The 16108-nt window shown below is 41.3% G+C and overlaps 1 protein-coding gene across 2 annotated transcripts in view; it reads right to left on the reverse strand.

The window, feature by feature from the left end:
• Positions 1 to 11518: 11518 nt before the first annotated feature.
• The window catches only part of LIMS1 (LIM zinc finger domain containing 1), a 44718-nt gene continuing 40128 nt past the window's right edge, over positions 11519 to 16108 (reverse strand). For both annotated transcript variants that reach the window (XM_007456815.1, XM_007456814.1), the window contains exons 9-10: positions 15386 to 15461; positions 11519 to 12722 (exon numbers count right to left, since the gene is read on the reverse strand). In XM_007456815.1, coding sequence (XP_007456877.1) covers positions 12608 to 12722; positions 15386 to 15461 — 191 coding nt within the window. In that variant the 3' untranslated portion in view covers positions 11519 to 12607. The remainder of the gene's footprint in view (positions 12723 to 15385; positions 15462 to 16108) is intronic.

Raw genomic sequence — 16108 nt, forward strand, 5'->3', positions numbered from 1 at the left:
GAGCAAGTTGTATTGGAAAATAGATACTACCTGTAGCAGTCAGTGTGGCCGACAGAAAACCCCAAAACTACAGCATCCCAGAAGCTAAAACACAGAGCTTTACAGAGAGAATAATCAACAGTGTAAAATGCTGCAAAAAGATCAGGAATGATGACTGAGGAAAACTTTTTAGACTTGTTTCCTATAAGTTGATTTTTGAAAGAAATGGTGCAGGCAAAAAGCAGCCTGCAAACGGTTGAGGGATTAGGTGGTGAAGAAATGAACGCACAAAGTGATGATTACTGTCTTTTTAATAGGGAGAACTGACGTTGGTAGTTTTGGTAAATAATCACATAGAAAAATTGCCCATATTGGGGGTGTATAGTTTCATGAATTTTAAGGCATGCATAGATTCATGTAATGACTACCACAGTCGGGAAACAGAACAACTCCATCATTCCCCAAACTGACTCACACGACTGCTTTAGAATCACACCCTCCCAGCACTGATCGCTCCCCACACTATAGTTTTGTCTTCTCAAGAATGTCTTATGGATGGAATCATACAGTGTGTTTTCATAGTGGATTTGTTCACTCAGCATAATGCCTTTGAAATTCATCCAAGTTTTTGCATCCTCAATAGTTCATTCTTTTTCATTGCTGAGTAACATTCCACAGGTGAACGGACCACAGGGTTATCCATTGACCAGTTGTAGGGCATTTGGGTTGTTGCCAGTTTCTGGTGGTCGTGAAGAGAGCTGCTGTGAACATTTTTTTACCAGTTTTTTCTTCAATGCACACAAGTTTTCATTTCTCTAGGGCAAGGGTTTGCAAACTATGGCCTGTGTGTGGACTGGCTGCCTGTTTTTTTTTTTTTTAATACATTAATTTATTTGTTTTTGGCTGCGTTGGGTCTTCGTTGCTGCGTGCTGGCTTTCTCTCGTTGCGGTGAGTGGGGGCTACTCTTCGTTGCAGTGTGCGGGCTTCTCATTGCAGTGGCTCCTCTTGTTGTGGAGCATGGGCTCTAGGCACCCGGGCTTCAGTAGCTGTGGCATGTGGACTCAGTAGTTGTGGCTTGCGGGCTCTAGAGCGCAGGCTCAGTAGTTGTGGCGCACGGGCTTAGTTGCTCCGCGGCATGTGGGATCTTCCCGGATCAGGGCTCGAACCCATGTCCCCTGCATTGGCAGGCAGATTCTTAACCACTGCGCCACCAGGGAAGTCCCTGGCTGCCTGTTTTTGCAAATAAAATTTTTCTGCAACACGACCACGCCCATTCGTTTGTGTGGTGTCTTATGGCTGTTTTGCACTGTGACAGAATTGAGTAATTAGTTGTGACTGAGACCTATGTCCTATAAGCCTAAAATATTTACTCTCTGGCCCTTTAAGGAAAACTTTGCTTATAAGTCCTCTAAAGAAAGACAGGCCTCCAAGCCAGAGTCTCACCCAAGCCTCTCACCTCCTTCGTGTCACCTCCTTGCCTTCCCAGCATCCACCTCTCCCACGCCCTCTTCTCTGTGCGCCTCAGTCTCCTGCCGGAAGAAATGGGTTGACCCCCAAGGAGGCTATCTGAGGAGGGATAGGGGAGGGCCTGGGGTGGGTTCTACCCACCGCCCACCCCAAGCCATAGGGGCTCTAGCCAGGGCCTAGGAGAGGAGGGCACTGGCTCTGGGGGGTAGCTGCCCCCATTACTGCTGCTGCTGTCTTGCTGTAGCCACCTGTCCCGTCCCCTCCCTCTTTCCCACTGCCGTCCATGGTGAGGAGGGAGGTGCAGTCCCCAGTCCCTACCCCCCAGGGCTATGTTACTTGGTTTTTAAACGACTGGTTGGGATAAAATCCTAAAGAAATAAAACTTCCAGTGGATTAAAAAAAAAAAAAAGACTCAGGAGTGGGACTGTTAGATCCTATAGTGGGTGTTATGTATAGCTTTATAAGAAACTGCCAAGCGGATAGAGTGGCCATCTCAATTTTGCATTCCCATCAGAAGTATATGAAATATCTGGTTGCTCGGCATCCTTGTCATCACTTGGTATTGTCAGCATCTCTTAACTTAAGCCATTCTAAAAAGTGTGTAGCAGAATTTGTCATGGTTCTGTTTTAGCCCCTCACATGTAATATTGCTGGACATTTTTTCATAGGCATATTTGCCATCCATATATCTTGTTTGGTAAACTCTGTGTTTTACTTGTTGCCCGTATTTTAATCAGGTTGTTTGTTGTGATGAAATAAAATCTACACTTTAAGGCAGAACAAGAAAATTTAAACATCAAGTTCTCTCTCTGTGTCCCCTGGGCTTTCCCCCTCCCTCCCTAATGAGCAGTGTGCATCTGCATTACACATTAACCAGACCTCCTCAAGGATGGGAGTGCCTGCTCAAAGGTAAAGAGCTTTCCTTTTTCCTTCTGAGCTAGCAATGTGACTTCTTCAAAGAATCGTGCTCTTTCCCAGCTCTGCAGAGGGTCATGGTGACTAGCACCTGGGCTATGTATCCTCGGTGAACTTTATGCAAAGTATCAGTAAGTCATTTTGATTTATGATCCTTTGTCTTGAAAACTGTTTATGACTCTGCCTTCCACATCTAACAGGTAGAACAGTTCTCAGATCTTCTGAGAGTCGGCTTCCCAGGTTATAATCCTCAGTTTGGCTCAAATAAAATTCCTTTTTTTTCTTCTTACCTTGATTGTTAATTGAATTTTCATCAACAGTTGTCTCACTGTTGAGTCTTGAGTGGACTTTAGGTATTCTGACTGCAAGTCCTCTGTCAGACATGTAACTGGGAAACATTTTCTCCTAGTCTATAGTTTATTTCATTCTCTCAACAGTGTCTTCCACAAGGCAGACGTTTTTTGATTCTGATAAAGTGCAGCTTATCAATTCTTTTGTTTTCTGAATCATGCTTTTGCTGTCACATCTAAGGACTTACGACCCCTGGTCATGAAGGTTTTCTTCTGTCTTACACTTTATATTTAGATGTATGACCCACTTTGAGTTAATTTTTTCACTAAGTGGAAAGTTTTTGTCAAGAGCCTTTTTGCCTATGGATGTCTAATTGCTATAGCAGTATCCTTTTCCATTAAATTGCTGTGGCCCCTTTATAGAAATCAAATGACCATGTTAGCATCTGTATCTGGACTCTCCCTTTTGTTTCATTGATTTATGCATCGAACTTTTTACAGATACCTCACTGACTTGATTGCTGCAGCTTTCTTTATATATGTCTTTATATATGTCTTTATATATGTCTTAAAATCAAGTAGTGTGATTCTTCCAACTTTACGCTTCTTTGTCAGAATTGTTATATTCTAGTTCCTTTGCCTTTCCACATCCATTCTACAATCACATTTTCTGTATCTATAAAATATTCTGCAGGAACTTGATTGTAGACATGTTTAATCTGTAGATTAGGGCAGAGAGAATCACCATCTCTACCATGTCTTCCAGTCCACTGCACGGACCAGCTATTCAAGGTCTTCAGTTTCATCCGTGTTTTGTGGTTTTAAGTATACACATCCTGGCATGTTTTGTTAGGTTATAGCTATTTCATTTTTCATAGAGCTGATGTAAATGTTGTTTTTTAGATATCAGCTTACAATTGTACATTGCTCATATAGAGAAATACAATTGATTTTTGTCTGTTGACCTTGTATCCTGTGACATTGTTAACACTCACCTATTAGTTCAAGGAGTTTTTAAACATTTTTTTTTGTAGGTTACTTGGGATTTTACACATAGACAATCATGTTATGCAATCTGTATGCCTTTTATTTCTTTCTCTCGCCTTACAGCATGGTCTAGGAATTTTAGTACAATTTTGAATGAGACAGGTGAGCGAGGACATTTTTCCTTGTTTCCAGTTTTAAGGAGAAAGACTTTCACCAATAAGTACAATGTTAGCTATAGGTTTTTTGTAGATGCCTTTATCAAGTTAAGATTTCCTTTTATTCTTGGTTTGCTGACAGTTTTTATCATGAATGGACATTGAAATATGTCGAATGCTTTGTCTGTATTAGTTGATACGATCATGTAATGTTTTAAGTTGTTAATATGATTATACTGGATTTTAGAATGTTAGGCCTTCCTTGAATTCCCAGGATATACCCCACACGGTGGTGTTGTGTTTTGCTTGTTTCTTTTTTTTTTAAAGATAGAGAGGGACTTCCCTGGTGGCACAGTGGTTAAGAGTCTGCCTGCCAATGCAGGGGATGCAGGTTTGGTCCCTGGTCCGGGAGGATCCCACATGCCGCGGAGCAACTAAGCCCATGCGCCACAACTACTGAGCCTGTGCTCTAGAGCCCGCGTGCCCCAACTACTGAAGCCCACGCACCTAGAGCCTGTGCTCCACAACAAGAGAAGCCACTGCAGTGAGAAGCCCGCGCACCGCAACGAAGAGTAGCCCCAGCTCGCTGCAACTAGAGAAAGCCCGTGCACAGCAACGAAGACCCAACGCAGCCGAAAATAAATAAGTAAATAAATTTATATTTAAAAAAAAAAAGCTCAGGGCTTCCCTGGTGGCGCAGTGGTTGCGAGTCTGCCTGCCGATGCAGGGGACATGGATTCGTGCCCCGGTCTGGGAAGATCCCACGTGCCGCGGAGCGGCTGGGCCCGTGAGCCGTGGCCGCTGAGCCTGCGTGTCCGGAGCCTGTGCTCCGCAGCGGGAGAGGCCACAACAGTGAGAAGCCCGCGTACCGCAAAAAAAAAAAAAGGAAGCACAGGTATTTTGAGAGAGAAGTAAAATATAGAAAATGCAAAATTTGTTTTGACAATTGGTATACCATATTTTGAAACAGTATAATTATTTAAAAATACAGCATAGCCAACAGCCTATAACATTTCTTTTGGCATTTCATTTGGTAGAGTTAAGTAGGAAACCTTTCTTAAATAAAAATTAGCTATCAACACAGTCCATAAGTTAGATTGTATGTTTTTGGGGTTTTTTTAATATTTTATTTTATATTGGAGTGTAGTTGATTAACAATGTTGAGCCAGCTTCTGGTGTACAGCAAAGTGATTCAATTATACACATACATGTATCTATTCTTTTTCAAATTCTTTTCCCAGTTAGGTTATTACAGAATATTGAGCAGTATTTCCTGTGCTATACAGTCGGTCCTTGTTGGTTATTTTATAAATTTTTTATTTTTTGATATTGCTTCTGTTTTTAATTTATTTTATATTTTGGCTGCGTTGGGTCTTCGTTGCTGAGCGTGGGCTTTCTCTAGTTGCGGCGAGCGGGGGCTACTTTTCGTTGCAGTGCGTGGTCTTCTCATTGCGGTGGCTTCTCTTGTTGCGGAGCACGGGCTCTAGGCGTATGGACTTCAGTAGTTGTGGCGCACGGGCTCAGTAGTTGTGGCTTACGGGCTCTAGAGCACAGGCTCAGTAGTTGTGGCGCACGGGCTTAGTTGCTCCGTGGCTCCTTTCTTTATCGTGGTAAAATACACATAACATCAAATTTACCATTTTAACGATTTTTTAGTGTATAATTCAATGGCATTAAATACATTCACAGTGTTGTACAGCCATCACCACTATCCATCTCCTAAAGTTTTTTTAATCGTTCCAAACAGAAATGCTGTACCTATTAAACAGTAACTCCCCATCCCCCCATCCCCATCCCCTGGTACCCTCTACTCTATGTCTCTAATGAATTTGCCTATTCTAGGAACCTCATATAATGGGAATCATACATTATTTGTCCTTTTGTGCCTGGCTTATTTGACTTAGCCTTATGTTTTCAAGTTTCATCTATGGTACAGCATTTTTCAGAATTTCATGACTTTTTATGGATGAGTTTGTATTAACCTTTTACATATACTCAATTCAATTTGCTAATTTTTCTTGAGGATTTTGCATTTAAGCTCATGAGGGATATGGACATATGCTAATCTCCCTTGACTTTCTCTCTTTGACCCATCGATTATTTAGAAGTCTGTTGTTTAACCTCCAAGTGTTTAGAGAGTCTCTTGTTATGTTTGTCTTATCGACTCCTGGTCTACTTGCATTAAGATCAGAGGACTAACTTTACATGATTTTAGTTACTATTTTTAAATGGATAAGGTTTGTTTTATGACCCAAGATATAGTCTACCTTGGTGAATCTACCATGTGTACTTTAAAAGGATGTGTATTCTGCTGTTGATGGGTGGAGTGTTCCACAAATGTCTATTAGATCCACTGGGTTGATGGTCCTGTTCGGTTCTGTGTCACTATTGATTTTCTGTCTCCTAATTATGTCAGTTACTGAGGGAGGAATATTGGAGTCTTCAGCTATAATTTTGGATTTGTCTATCCCTCCCTTTAGTTCTGTCAGTTTTTGCTTCATGAATTTTGAAGCTCTGGTGTTAGATGCAAACACATTTAGGATAGTTGTGTCTTCTTGGTGAACTGACCCTTTATTATTGTGTGATGTCCTTCTTTATCCCCGATGATCTTCTTTGCTCTGAAATCCACTTTGTCTGATACTAATATGGCCACTCTAGCTCTTTTGGTTAAAGTTTCTATATTTCTTTTTCATCCCTTTACTTTTAATGTATGTATGTCATTATAAAATGACAAGAAAAGCTAAAGCTAGTTTCTTGTTCAATGTATAGTTAGGTATTGTTTTATCCACTCTGACAACGTCTTTTAATTGTTACGTTTAGTCCATTTATATTTAACGTAATTATTGATGTTTAGCTCTATGTCTCCTATTTTATTATTTGGGTTCTGTTTATTCCATTTTTAATTCCTCTGTTTACTCTTTTCTGCCTTCTTTTTAGTTATTCGAGTATTTCGTATAATCATATTCTCATTCCGTTTTGATTTATCTATTGTGTTTGAATATATCTCTTTGTATAGTTGTATTTTAAATGGTGGCTCTAGGGCTTCCAATATAGAGAATCATTCACAGAGTACTCAGAACCGACACTTCACCATTTTAAGTAGAAGTGGAAACTTTATGGCCACATAGACAGCTTTACCTTCCCCCCTTTATGTTGTAGACGTCTTATATTACATGTACATGAAATGTAAATGTCACTGAACAGTGTTATAATTTTTCCTTTGTCATCAAATATATTTTAAAAATAGAGGACAGATCCACTAGACAGAGACCACCAAGGAAAGAGAAGACTTTAACAATACCCTAAACTAACTAGACCTAAATGACATCTATTGACAACTCCACCCAACAACAGCAGAACACACGTGCCTCTCAAGTGCATATGGAACATTCTCCAGCATGGACCATATGCTAAGGCATAAGATAAACCTCAATAAGTGCAAAAGAATTGAAATGATACATATGAAGTATGTTTTCCCACAACAATGGAATGAAATTAGAAATCAACTACAGAGCGGAATTTGAGAAATTCACAGATATGTGCAAATTAACAGCATACTTCTAAATAACCAATGAGTCAAGCAAGACGTCACAAGGGAAATTAGAAAATACCCTGAAAAAAGAAAATACCCTGAGATGAATGAAAATGAAGAGGCCACGTAGTCTGTCGTAGCACGTGTGTGTCCCAGGGCCAGCGGGGGGCCGTGGGTGCTGCTGCTGCTGAGCTCTAGAACCTCTGAGAGCTCCGTGGAATCTGGAAACTGCTCAGGGTGGAATGTGCTTTGCCAAGTATCCAGCAGTCGCCGAGCTCCTCCTGTGCGTGGCAAGGGTACAAGGACAAAACGAGTCCTTCCGTTGGGAGCCATCCTTCTGGCAGGAACACAAACCAATACATACAAGTGCTCAAAACAACTACTGAATCAGAGGTGTGAGCAGAGGATTTGGGGAGCAAAGGAGAGTGACTAGTTTTGCTTGAGGAAGTCAGGAAAGGTTTAAAAAATGGGGTGAATTTGATGTGAGTCTCAAAAGTGAGGAGGGTACACGGATCTCAGGAGGGCAGCCGAAGGTCTGGGAAAGATAGTCCTGCGTGATGGGCATGGCCATTGGGAGAAAACAGACTCAGCAATAGGTTGGGACCTGCTTGTTCGGTGAGCCTAATGAGGCTGGTAAACAAGGGGAGTCGAGTGATGGCTGCTTGGAGGTCAGAGCAGAGTGAGGACAGCGTGGAGCCAGCCAGGGCGCCAGCTGGGAGGAAGAAGGGCTCTGGGACCTTCTGCAGCTGAACGGCTGGACTTTGGGGTCCTTAGCTGTGGGGATGGGAGGGGTGGGGGAGGGGAGAACAGACAGCAGCTCGACCTTAGCCTGGGAGCCTGGAGAGATGGTGATGCCACTAAGGGCAGTGAGAAAATGGAGGAAATGGGAACTGGAAGAGGGCCAGAGGCCGCTGCTCCCAGGCCGGGCTAGTGGGTATTTATTCTCCTTTCAAGATCCAGCTCCAGGAGACCCTCCCCCGCAACCTGCGGGGTGCTGCCCGTGTGATCTTGCAGAACCTTATGCTTCCCCCCATGCTGTGCTGTAATCGCCCGTCTCTCTTTCTTGGGCAGGAGGAAGCCAAGGCCTGCACCTGCCCAGGGGAGGACACGACGTGCAGGACTCAGGTCGGACATTTGAGGAGGGGAGGAGGGAACGATAGAGCCCCAAGAGCACGGGGCAGCTGAAGGGTGTGAAGATAAAGAACTGAAACAGCTCAGAATTCGGGGTGAACGGTGGGAAGACTCCGCCAGCAGCCTACATGGTTCTCAGATGTGCCTTATGTACAGCAATCAGCCCATTTGCTTTTATTCGTATACATGAATGTTTCTGTGATATACTCAAGAAGACTTGAATTTTTCACACAGACATCCACCAAGTAACAGGGTAGAAATGTGCACAAGCTTGGAAGCACAGGAACCACCTGGGTTCAGGTTCTGGACACGCCACGTCTTGCCGTGCAAGCTCAAAGGGCCTCCTTGACTTCACAGCCCTGGGGGATTGTCAGGATTAAATAACGCCGTGTTACCTACAAGGTGGCTGCCCTGTGAATGCACAGAGTCTGTTTGACATTTTTACATGGTTTTAGATATCGTACCACTTAAACTGTTTTCCAGAAAATAACTACATACAAGTAAAAGTTTAAAATGGCTTTAAAAGAAAAAAACGTGGAACTCTTTTTAAAATTGAAGTGTAACTCACCTATAACATCAAGTTAGTTTCAGGTGTACAACATAATGATTCCATATTTGTACACATTGCAAAATGATCACAATGTCTAGTTAACATCTGTCACCATGCAGTTTTCTTTTCCCGGAATTTTTAAAAAATTAATTTATTTTATTTTATTTATTTTTGGCTGCATTGGGTCTTCGTTGCTGTGCGCAGGTTTTCTCTAGTTGCGGTGAGCGGGTCTCTCATTGCAGTGGCTTCTCTTGTTGCGGAGCATGGACTCCAGGTGCGCGGGCTTCCGTAGTTGCAGCATGCGGGCTCAGTAGTTGTGGCTCACAGGCTTCAGAGTGCAGGCTCAGTAGCTGTGGCGCACGGGCTTAGCTGCTCCGCGGCATGTGGGATCTTCCCGGACCAGGGCTCGAACCCGTGTCCCCTGCATTGGCAGGCGGACTCTTAACCACTGCGCCACCAGGGAAGCCCCCACCATGCAGTTTTAACATTTTTTTCCTATGATGAGAACTTTTAAGATCTATTCTTTTAGCAACTTTCAAATGTGCAACTCAGTGTTAATAACTATAGTCACCGTGCTGTACATGATGCCCCTATAAACTGTTTATTTTTAACTGGAAGTTTGTATCTCTTGACCCTCTTCACCCATTTTGCCCACCTGCACCCTCCCACCCCGCCTCTGACAACCACCTATCTGTTCTTGTTTTTTTTTTTTTATGATTCTTGCTTTATGATTATTGGGTTTTTAAAAAAATGATTCCACATATAAGTGAGATCATACAGTATTTGTCTTTCTCTGACTTATTTCACTTAGCATAGTTGTCCTATCCACGTTGTCATAAATGGCAAGATTCCCGTCTTATTTCTGGCTGAATAATATTCCATTGTTATACAGACCACATTTTTTTTCATTCATTCATCCGTCGACGGACGCTTAGGTTGTTTCCAAAACAGCTTTCTTAAGCACTAGTCCTATATTCTCATGGTTCCATGTCTCAAAGCCATTCAAGTTAAGCAAAGCACAACAGTTATTTTTAACAATTATCAACATTTATTAAGCACCAAGAGTATACTGCACTGGTTGCTATGTAAAAACACAATTATTGGCATAGTGTCCCTGCCACTGAGCTTACAATCTAAAATGAAACACAATAACAATGCTGTAAGCCGACCTCAAAATCTCCTTAATTTAGAAATTGCTATTTTGGCAAATAAATGAGGCAAAATGATCTACCATCAGTTACAATGTTAATAAGGCTTTGAACACGATCCAAAGAACGTCTGACTTGTACCCAAACGTTTTCCCAATTATCTTAGGCTTGATAAGAAAAAGACCACCTAGAAGTGGTAAACAGTGAATTATTTCAAACGGCCTTGTAGGGTTTTAAGCCAAGATTCGCTCACTAGCCTGAGTTTCTCTCCGGCCAGAGGAAGCCGTGCGCAACACCGTGAAGTAAGCAGGTCCGTCCTCTCGTCCGCTGACAACTGTTCAGCCCTTCCTCCCCCCACGAGTGAGGGCTCTGTGTCCCCTACAGCGGAGAAGGTGTGTGTCTGGATAAAACACCCCACAGCCTTGGAGGCTTAATGAGGCAGACTCGCAGGAAATACGAACTCGTATTTTATGAGAGGGGTGAGCGGTGGGACCTCTGCTACAGGAGAGACGTGAACCGAGCAGTTCAGCCCATGCCTCTTCCCAGTGATTAGAAACACAGGCAAATGGGCGCCTTCTGCTCCGAATTTCTGGTGTGTGAGCATTTGGGAATTTGGCAGCGAGACCCCAGGCTGAAAACCCTGCACTATTCTGCCTGTATCCACAGTATAGTATTTAATAAATACTTTGAAGATTTTTGTTGCTGGTCATATATTAGCTGACAAAGGCACGCCGAAGGGATTCTGATTCTTGCTGTCAAATGCAAAGACAGTTTCAGACTTCTAAGCACAGTCTTAAACTATATATTGATTATCTTCAATCACTGATAATTCTTTGAACTCTAAAAGAACACTAAGAAACAAAGCAATTGGTTATAAATTAACTGAAATACAGTTTACTCTGTAAAGTGCATGCACAAATGTTTAAAAAATACATGCATACAAATATTTTAATGGCAGACTGGTAGCATCCTGAGATTTTTTTTTTTTTAATGGTAAAACAGTATTTCAGCAATTTTTGGAAAAACCAATAATTTTCCCCTAAGTCCATCTTGGCAATTTTCTTTTACATGATAACATAGCAGCAGCAACAGTTAAAAAATGTTCACAAAATTTGCTTTGCATACAAGTTTATCAGGAAAGACTGGTCCAGAAACTTCAGGATAAAACTTTTTACAAAGTAAAGTAATTCACCACTTTTGACCTAAAATTGATACTTAAACATTCCTCTCGCAATTTAAAAGTGTCATTTATGCCTCCTACTTATAGGAAATAAAATCTAATTATGAGATTTGTAATGAAAAATTTGAAACACACACCAACATCCTTCTCTTCTAGTAAGATTACAGAAATTAATTTCAATGTGTTTCCCCAAAAAGTGAAAAAAAGTTTAACATGTAATCATAGCTGTGGTAAATGAATTTGAGTTTACAAATCTCAGTCAGTGCACTTGTGTTTAGTTTGTAAGGTGTGAAACAGCTAGAATTCCTGATTAAAGTATGTATTTTTCTAAGGCAAGGCAAGTTCGTTTATGTATAAAGCATAGATATTAGCTGGTTATAAAGGCAATAAGAGAAACACATATACATTCACTTTTTTTTAAAGTGATACATTCCAAACTACATAACATTTAATTTCATGTCCTCTTCTAAGACTACATCTTTGACCTTAACCTTAGAAGCACAATTGCTGTAATACATTGAAAATGCTTCATCTCCCCAATATTGTAAAGTATATACTGTATTTTCAGATACCCTATAGTATAAATTGTTTTGCACAAAATCTGAAAAGGATGCTGTCAGCTGTACGTATAACTACTATGTTAAGTGACTGTGTGAAGAAATTCACAAGGAGAACAAAATGTAAAACTAAGCACAGCAATGAAGGCGCTTATAACCCTAACAACAAAACCCCAAATCGCGTAGTTCTGAATATACTTGCTTCTTATCTTAGTAATGTGTATATTCATTTCACAGCCACTCATTTGATAAATGCGCTAAGATTCTGTAAGGTCTGTGTTTCTCGGTTGGTTGTTTTTCTTTCTTATATCCTCCTAAACTGCAGCTGCAATTAATTTGCTTTTGAATACAAAGTAAAATAGTGTTGATATTTTTTATCTGAGTCATGTAAAAGCTGACTGCTTACTTTCATTTTTAAAAGTAATATTTAACTTTTTGGACCTCAATTAAAATTTAACCATGTTTCTTTTGCTATTAAGTACAGTTGCCATTTCAAATTGATAAGGGTTACTAACAGAGGCAAATGTTGACCTCATCCATGTTTTAAATATGATTACACAAACTTTTTTTAATGAGAAAAAGGAGATGAAGAAAACCGCTCCATAGGTTCTCTTCACTCTCAACTATTTCGCGATGCAGCTTTGGGTAAGGGTGTATGAGGTCAAGCAATGTTGTAATCTCTTATCTTTGCAGAGAAGAGAAAAAATAAGATGAAGTTATTTCCTTCCTAAGGTCTCCGCTAGCTTCTTAAGTCTTTTTTTCAGCTCCAACGGAAATTTCTCATAGCACTTCTTACAGACTGGCTTCATGTCAAACTCCACAAACTTATTCCTAAAGATAACAATAATAATAATAAAAAAGAAATTAGTGGAAATATAGTCAGCATTTGTATACAGACCTACAAATAACGTGCAGTAATTTTACTGAAGTAAATGAAGACACTATGCATATTACATCTGTATTCGTATTAGCAAAAAACTATAATTCTAATCTCAATTCTAATCATTATGGTAAACATAAAAATTCACAATATCATTTGAAGGAAGTTGCCCTTGTAAATTGATCGTGTACATCTATCTAATACAGAATGGATATTACCGATACATTTTAGTCTGTGCTAAGTATACAGGGAATATAATGTAAATAAAATTCAGATAGTTAAAGTCAATCACATTTTAAAGTACCACGAGAGCACTTTTAAAGAACAGTCCTTCAAAGCAAAGAACTGTATTTCTGTAATTTGAACGATCCTCTCTTTACTGAAGGCAAAATCATCTTACTTAGTATTTTATGTCATGTAGCTGTGAGGTTTCACCTTTCCTGGCCTCCCATCCCCACAACAACAACAAGCATCTTGAAAAAAATCTAACATAATATATAGGTTATTTTGGTTGGCTGTCTGACAGAACGCTTTAAATCACTCTTCAAGAGCACAAGTGGACCAGATGGTCACATCTGTGACTTGTGGTCTGTGGTCACATCTGTGAATGGCGTATGTACGGAGAACTCAACTCTTTTTTAAAAGCCAGGGCAACACACACTCTCAATTCACTTGTAAAACAATTGTGGACAGGGGTTGAGACGGCCTCCTAGCTATGGGTGATACATCTCCAGCTGACAGTTATGAGGGCTTATCACCATTGAAATCATGGGTCCTTAATTGTGAATGGAGCAAATGCAGAATTTTACAACTTGCTGATTTTCTGTGAAATTACGTTTAGGAAGCATTTGTGGGACAGGTCCAATGATACGCTGTCAGCTGTGACATATTATTATATCTGCTGATATAATTTTAAAGAACAACATTAATGACAACGTTAATTCCTGACCACACATTTAAAGTGAAAAATCTTTTATTTTAAAGCACCACATGGGAATTATTTTCTACTGTTTTTCAGAGATCCTAATGCTGACATTTATTCAAATGATGTTACATTTCAACTGGCAATTTGATTTAAATAGTACCATTGAGTTAAAAGTTCTCCCAAAGTCTTCTTACAACAAAAGCTATTAAAACCGCCATGTTTTTGATGAAAGAAATAAATTATCCCTGCTCCCAGAGATAATGCTAAACAAACCTTACGTTGTTTTAATCTTATATCTGAATTTTAACTTCTCTTTAATTTTAAACAATAAAAAAACTTTTAGAGCTCAGAACACAATGGTACTATGAAGGGACTGGGACAATCATGCTAGCAATTCAAGAGAATTTCCAAGATTGAAAGATCTCCCATAAAAATCAGGAATAGAATTGAGTTTGAAAACATCAAAAAAATGAGTTCATAACCAGCAGCACGTGGGCAGTGAATGAAAGCACATATACACACACCAGAGATGCCGTATCTTATTATGGAAACATGCTGAGAGGATTCAGTTTAATACAGAACTTAGAACATGCAACACTGGAATTGATCAAAGTATATTATTTTAGGCAAAGGAACCAAAAACCAGGATTTTAAAAGCTGCAATTATCAGACAAGAATACTTTGAAACTTTTCCAGTATCTTTTAGGAGATTAGAATTCTTCCCTTTGAATCCATTGGAAAAATAAAAAAAGAAATCTATACCATATTGTGATGAAAATAACGAGCTGAGAGAGCCAGAGGTTCAGGGACAAAAGTGCAGTACAAGCCAGTGTTAAGTGTGAACCCTTCTCGAGGTGTGTAGCGTTACCAGTGTTAAGTGTGAACCCTTCTCGAGGTGCGTAGCTTTACCGGTGTTAAGTGTGAACCCTTCTCGAGGTGCGTAGTTTTACCAGTGTTCAGTGTGAACCCTTCTCGAGGTGCGTAGCTTTACCGGTGTTCAGTGTGAACCCTTCTCGAGGTGCGTAGCTTTACCGATGTTCAGTGTGAACCCTTCTCGAGGTGCGTAGCTTTACCGGTGTTAAGTGTGAACCCTTCTCGAGGTGCGTAGTTTTACCGGTGTTCAGTGTGAACCCTTCTCGAGGTGCGTAGCTTTACCGGTGTTCAGTGTGAACCCTTCTCGAGGTGTGTAGCTTTAATAACTAGGCAAAAGGACCAGCTCTACATGGGACAAATGCTTCTGTTTCAATCTACATGCCCGAAAGTAACGAAAAAAACAAGAGACAAAAACAGAATGAAAACGTATTCTAAAGGACTAACCAAAGGAGAAAGCAGTGAAAATGCTGACAGAGGGATAGAAAAGTTTACAAACAGACTGGCTTTTTCTTTTTCTGCTTGTCCTTATCCTTTGCTTCTCTCTCCCGTTTGGCAAGTCGCCTCTTAAATTCTTCTGGCATTTTCTCGTAACAGTGCTTGCAGACTGGTTTTAGATCAATTTCAACAAACTTATCCCTTTGCGCAGGACAGAGAAGGAACAGGAGAAAACAGGGAACAATTAAAGGACGAAGCTTTGCCCTTAGAAAGGCCTGAACGGAAAGAAGAAATAAGGCATCAGATCATCTTTTTAAAGTCTGTTGACAACGTCCCCTAAGCGCTCGTCGCGGGGCTCGCGGGAGCCGAGGGCAGACTTACTTGAGCGTTAACTTGGCGCTGCAGGTGGAGCAGGAAAAGCAGTGCACGCACCAGGCCTTGTTGAGGGCGGAGACCACTAGGGGACAGGAGGGGGACCGTCATTCACCGCACCCACCCGTCCCATCCCGGGGTGGGTGCCCTCCTCAAGGGCTTTTCTCACCAAAGAGCCACACACGGCACTAAAAATCGCAGTGCCATTAACTGACGTTCACAGGATCAGTCGACGTTATTCATTAATTTATCTCATCACGTTGTTAGAACACACAACCCCAGCTCTGCATTTGTCTCCCACGACTGTAGGCTTCCCCTTAGGGAAGACCACCGTTGCCTTTTCAACGCGTGTCGGTGATTAATGTTTTCTTCTCCCGTGAGGCATCCGAACGGCAGGTACCAGGTCTTCACGCCGACACCCCCCAGCCCCGCCCCAACTGCCAAGCTGTGCCGGCGCGGCCCGGCTTCCCTAGCACAGCAGGTAATTAAAACAAAGTTCAGACACTGACTCACCGGCCTGCAGGAGCCTGTCTTCCAAGCCAACACTAAGGCAAGGGCTTCCCTCCCCTGGCTGCTGCCTGCCGTGGGCGGGGGTAAGATTTATTCCCAAAGGCACTAGACATCGCTTTCCTGGCCCCGCCCCTTCGTGAAGGGCACACGGGCAGCGTTTCAGGAAGCATTTGCAGAGCTAGGCTCCGCTCAGAGGCGGAAGCAGGAATGGTTGCAATTCAC

Source organism: Lipotes vexillifer, unplaced genomic scaffold (genome assembly GCF_000442215.2).
Source record: "Lipotes vexillifer unplaced genomic scaffold, Lipotes_vexillifer_v1.1 scaffold777, whole genome shotgun sequence".
NCBI lineage: Eukaryota > Metazoa > Chordata > Mammalia > Artiodactyla > Lipotidae > Lipotes > Lipotes vexillifer.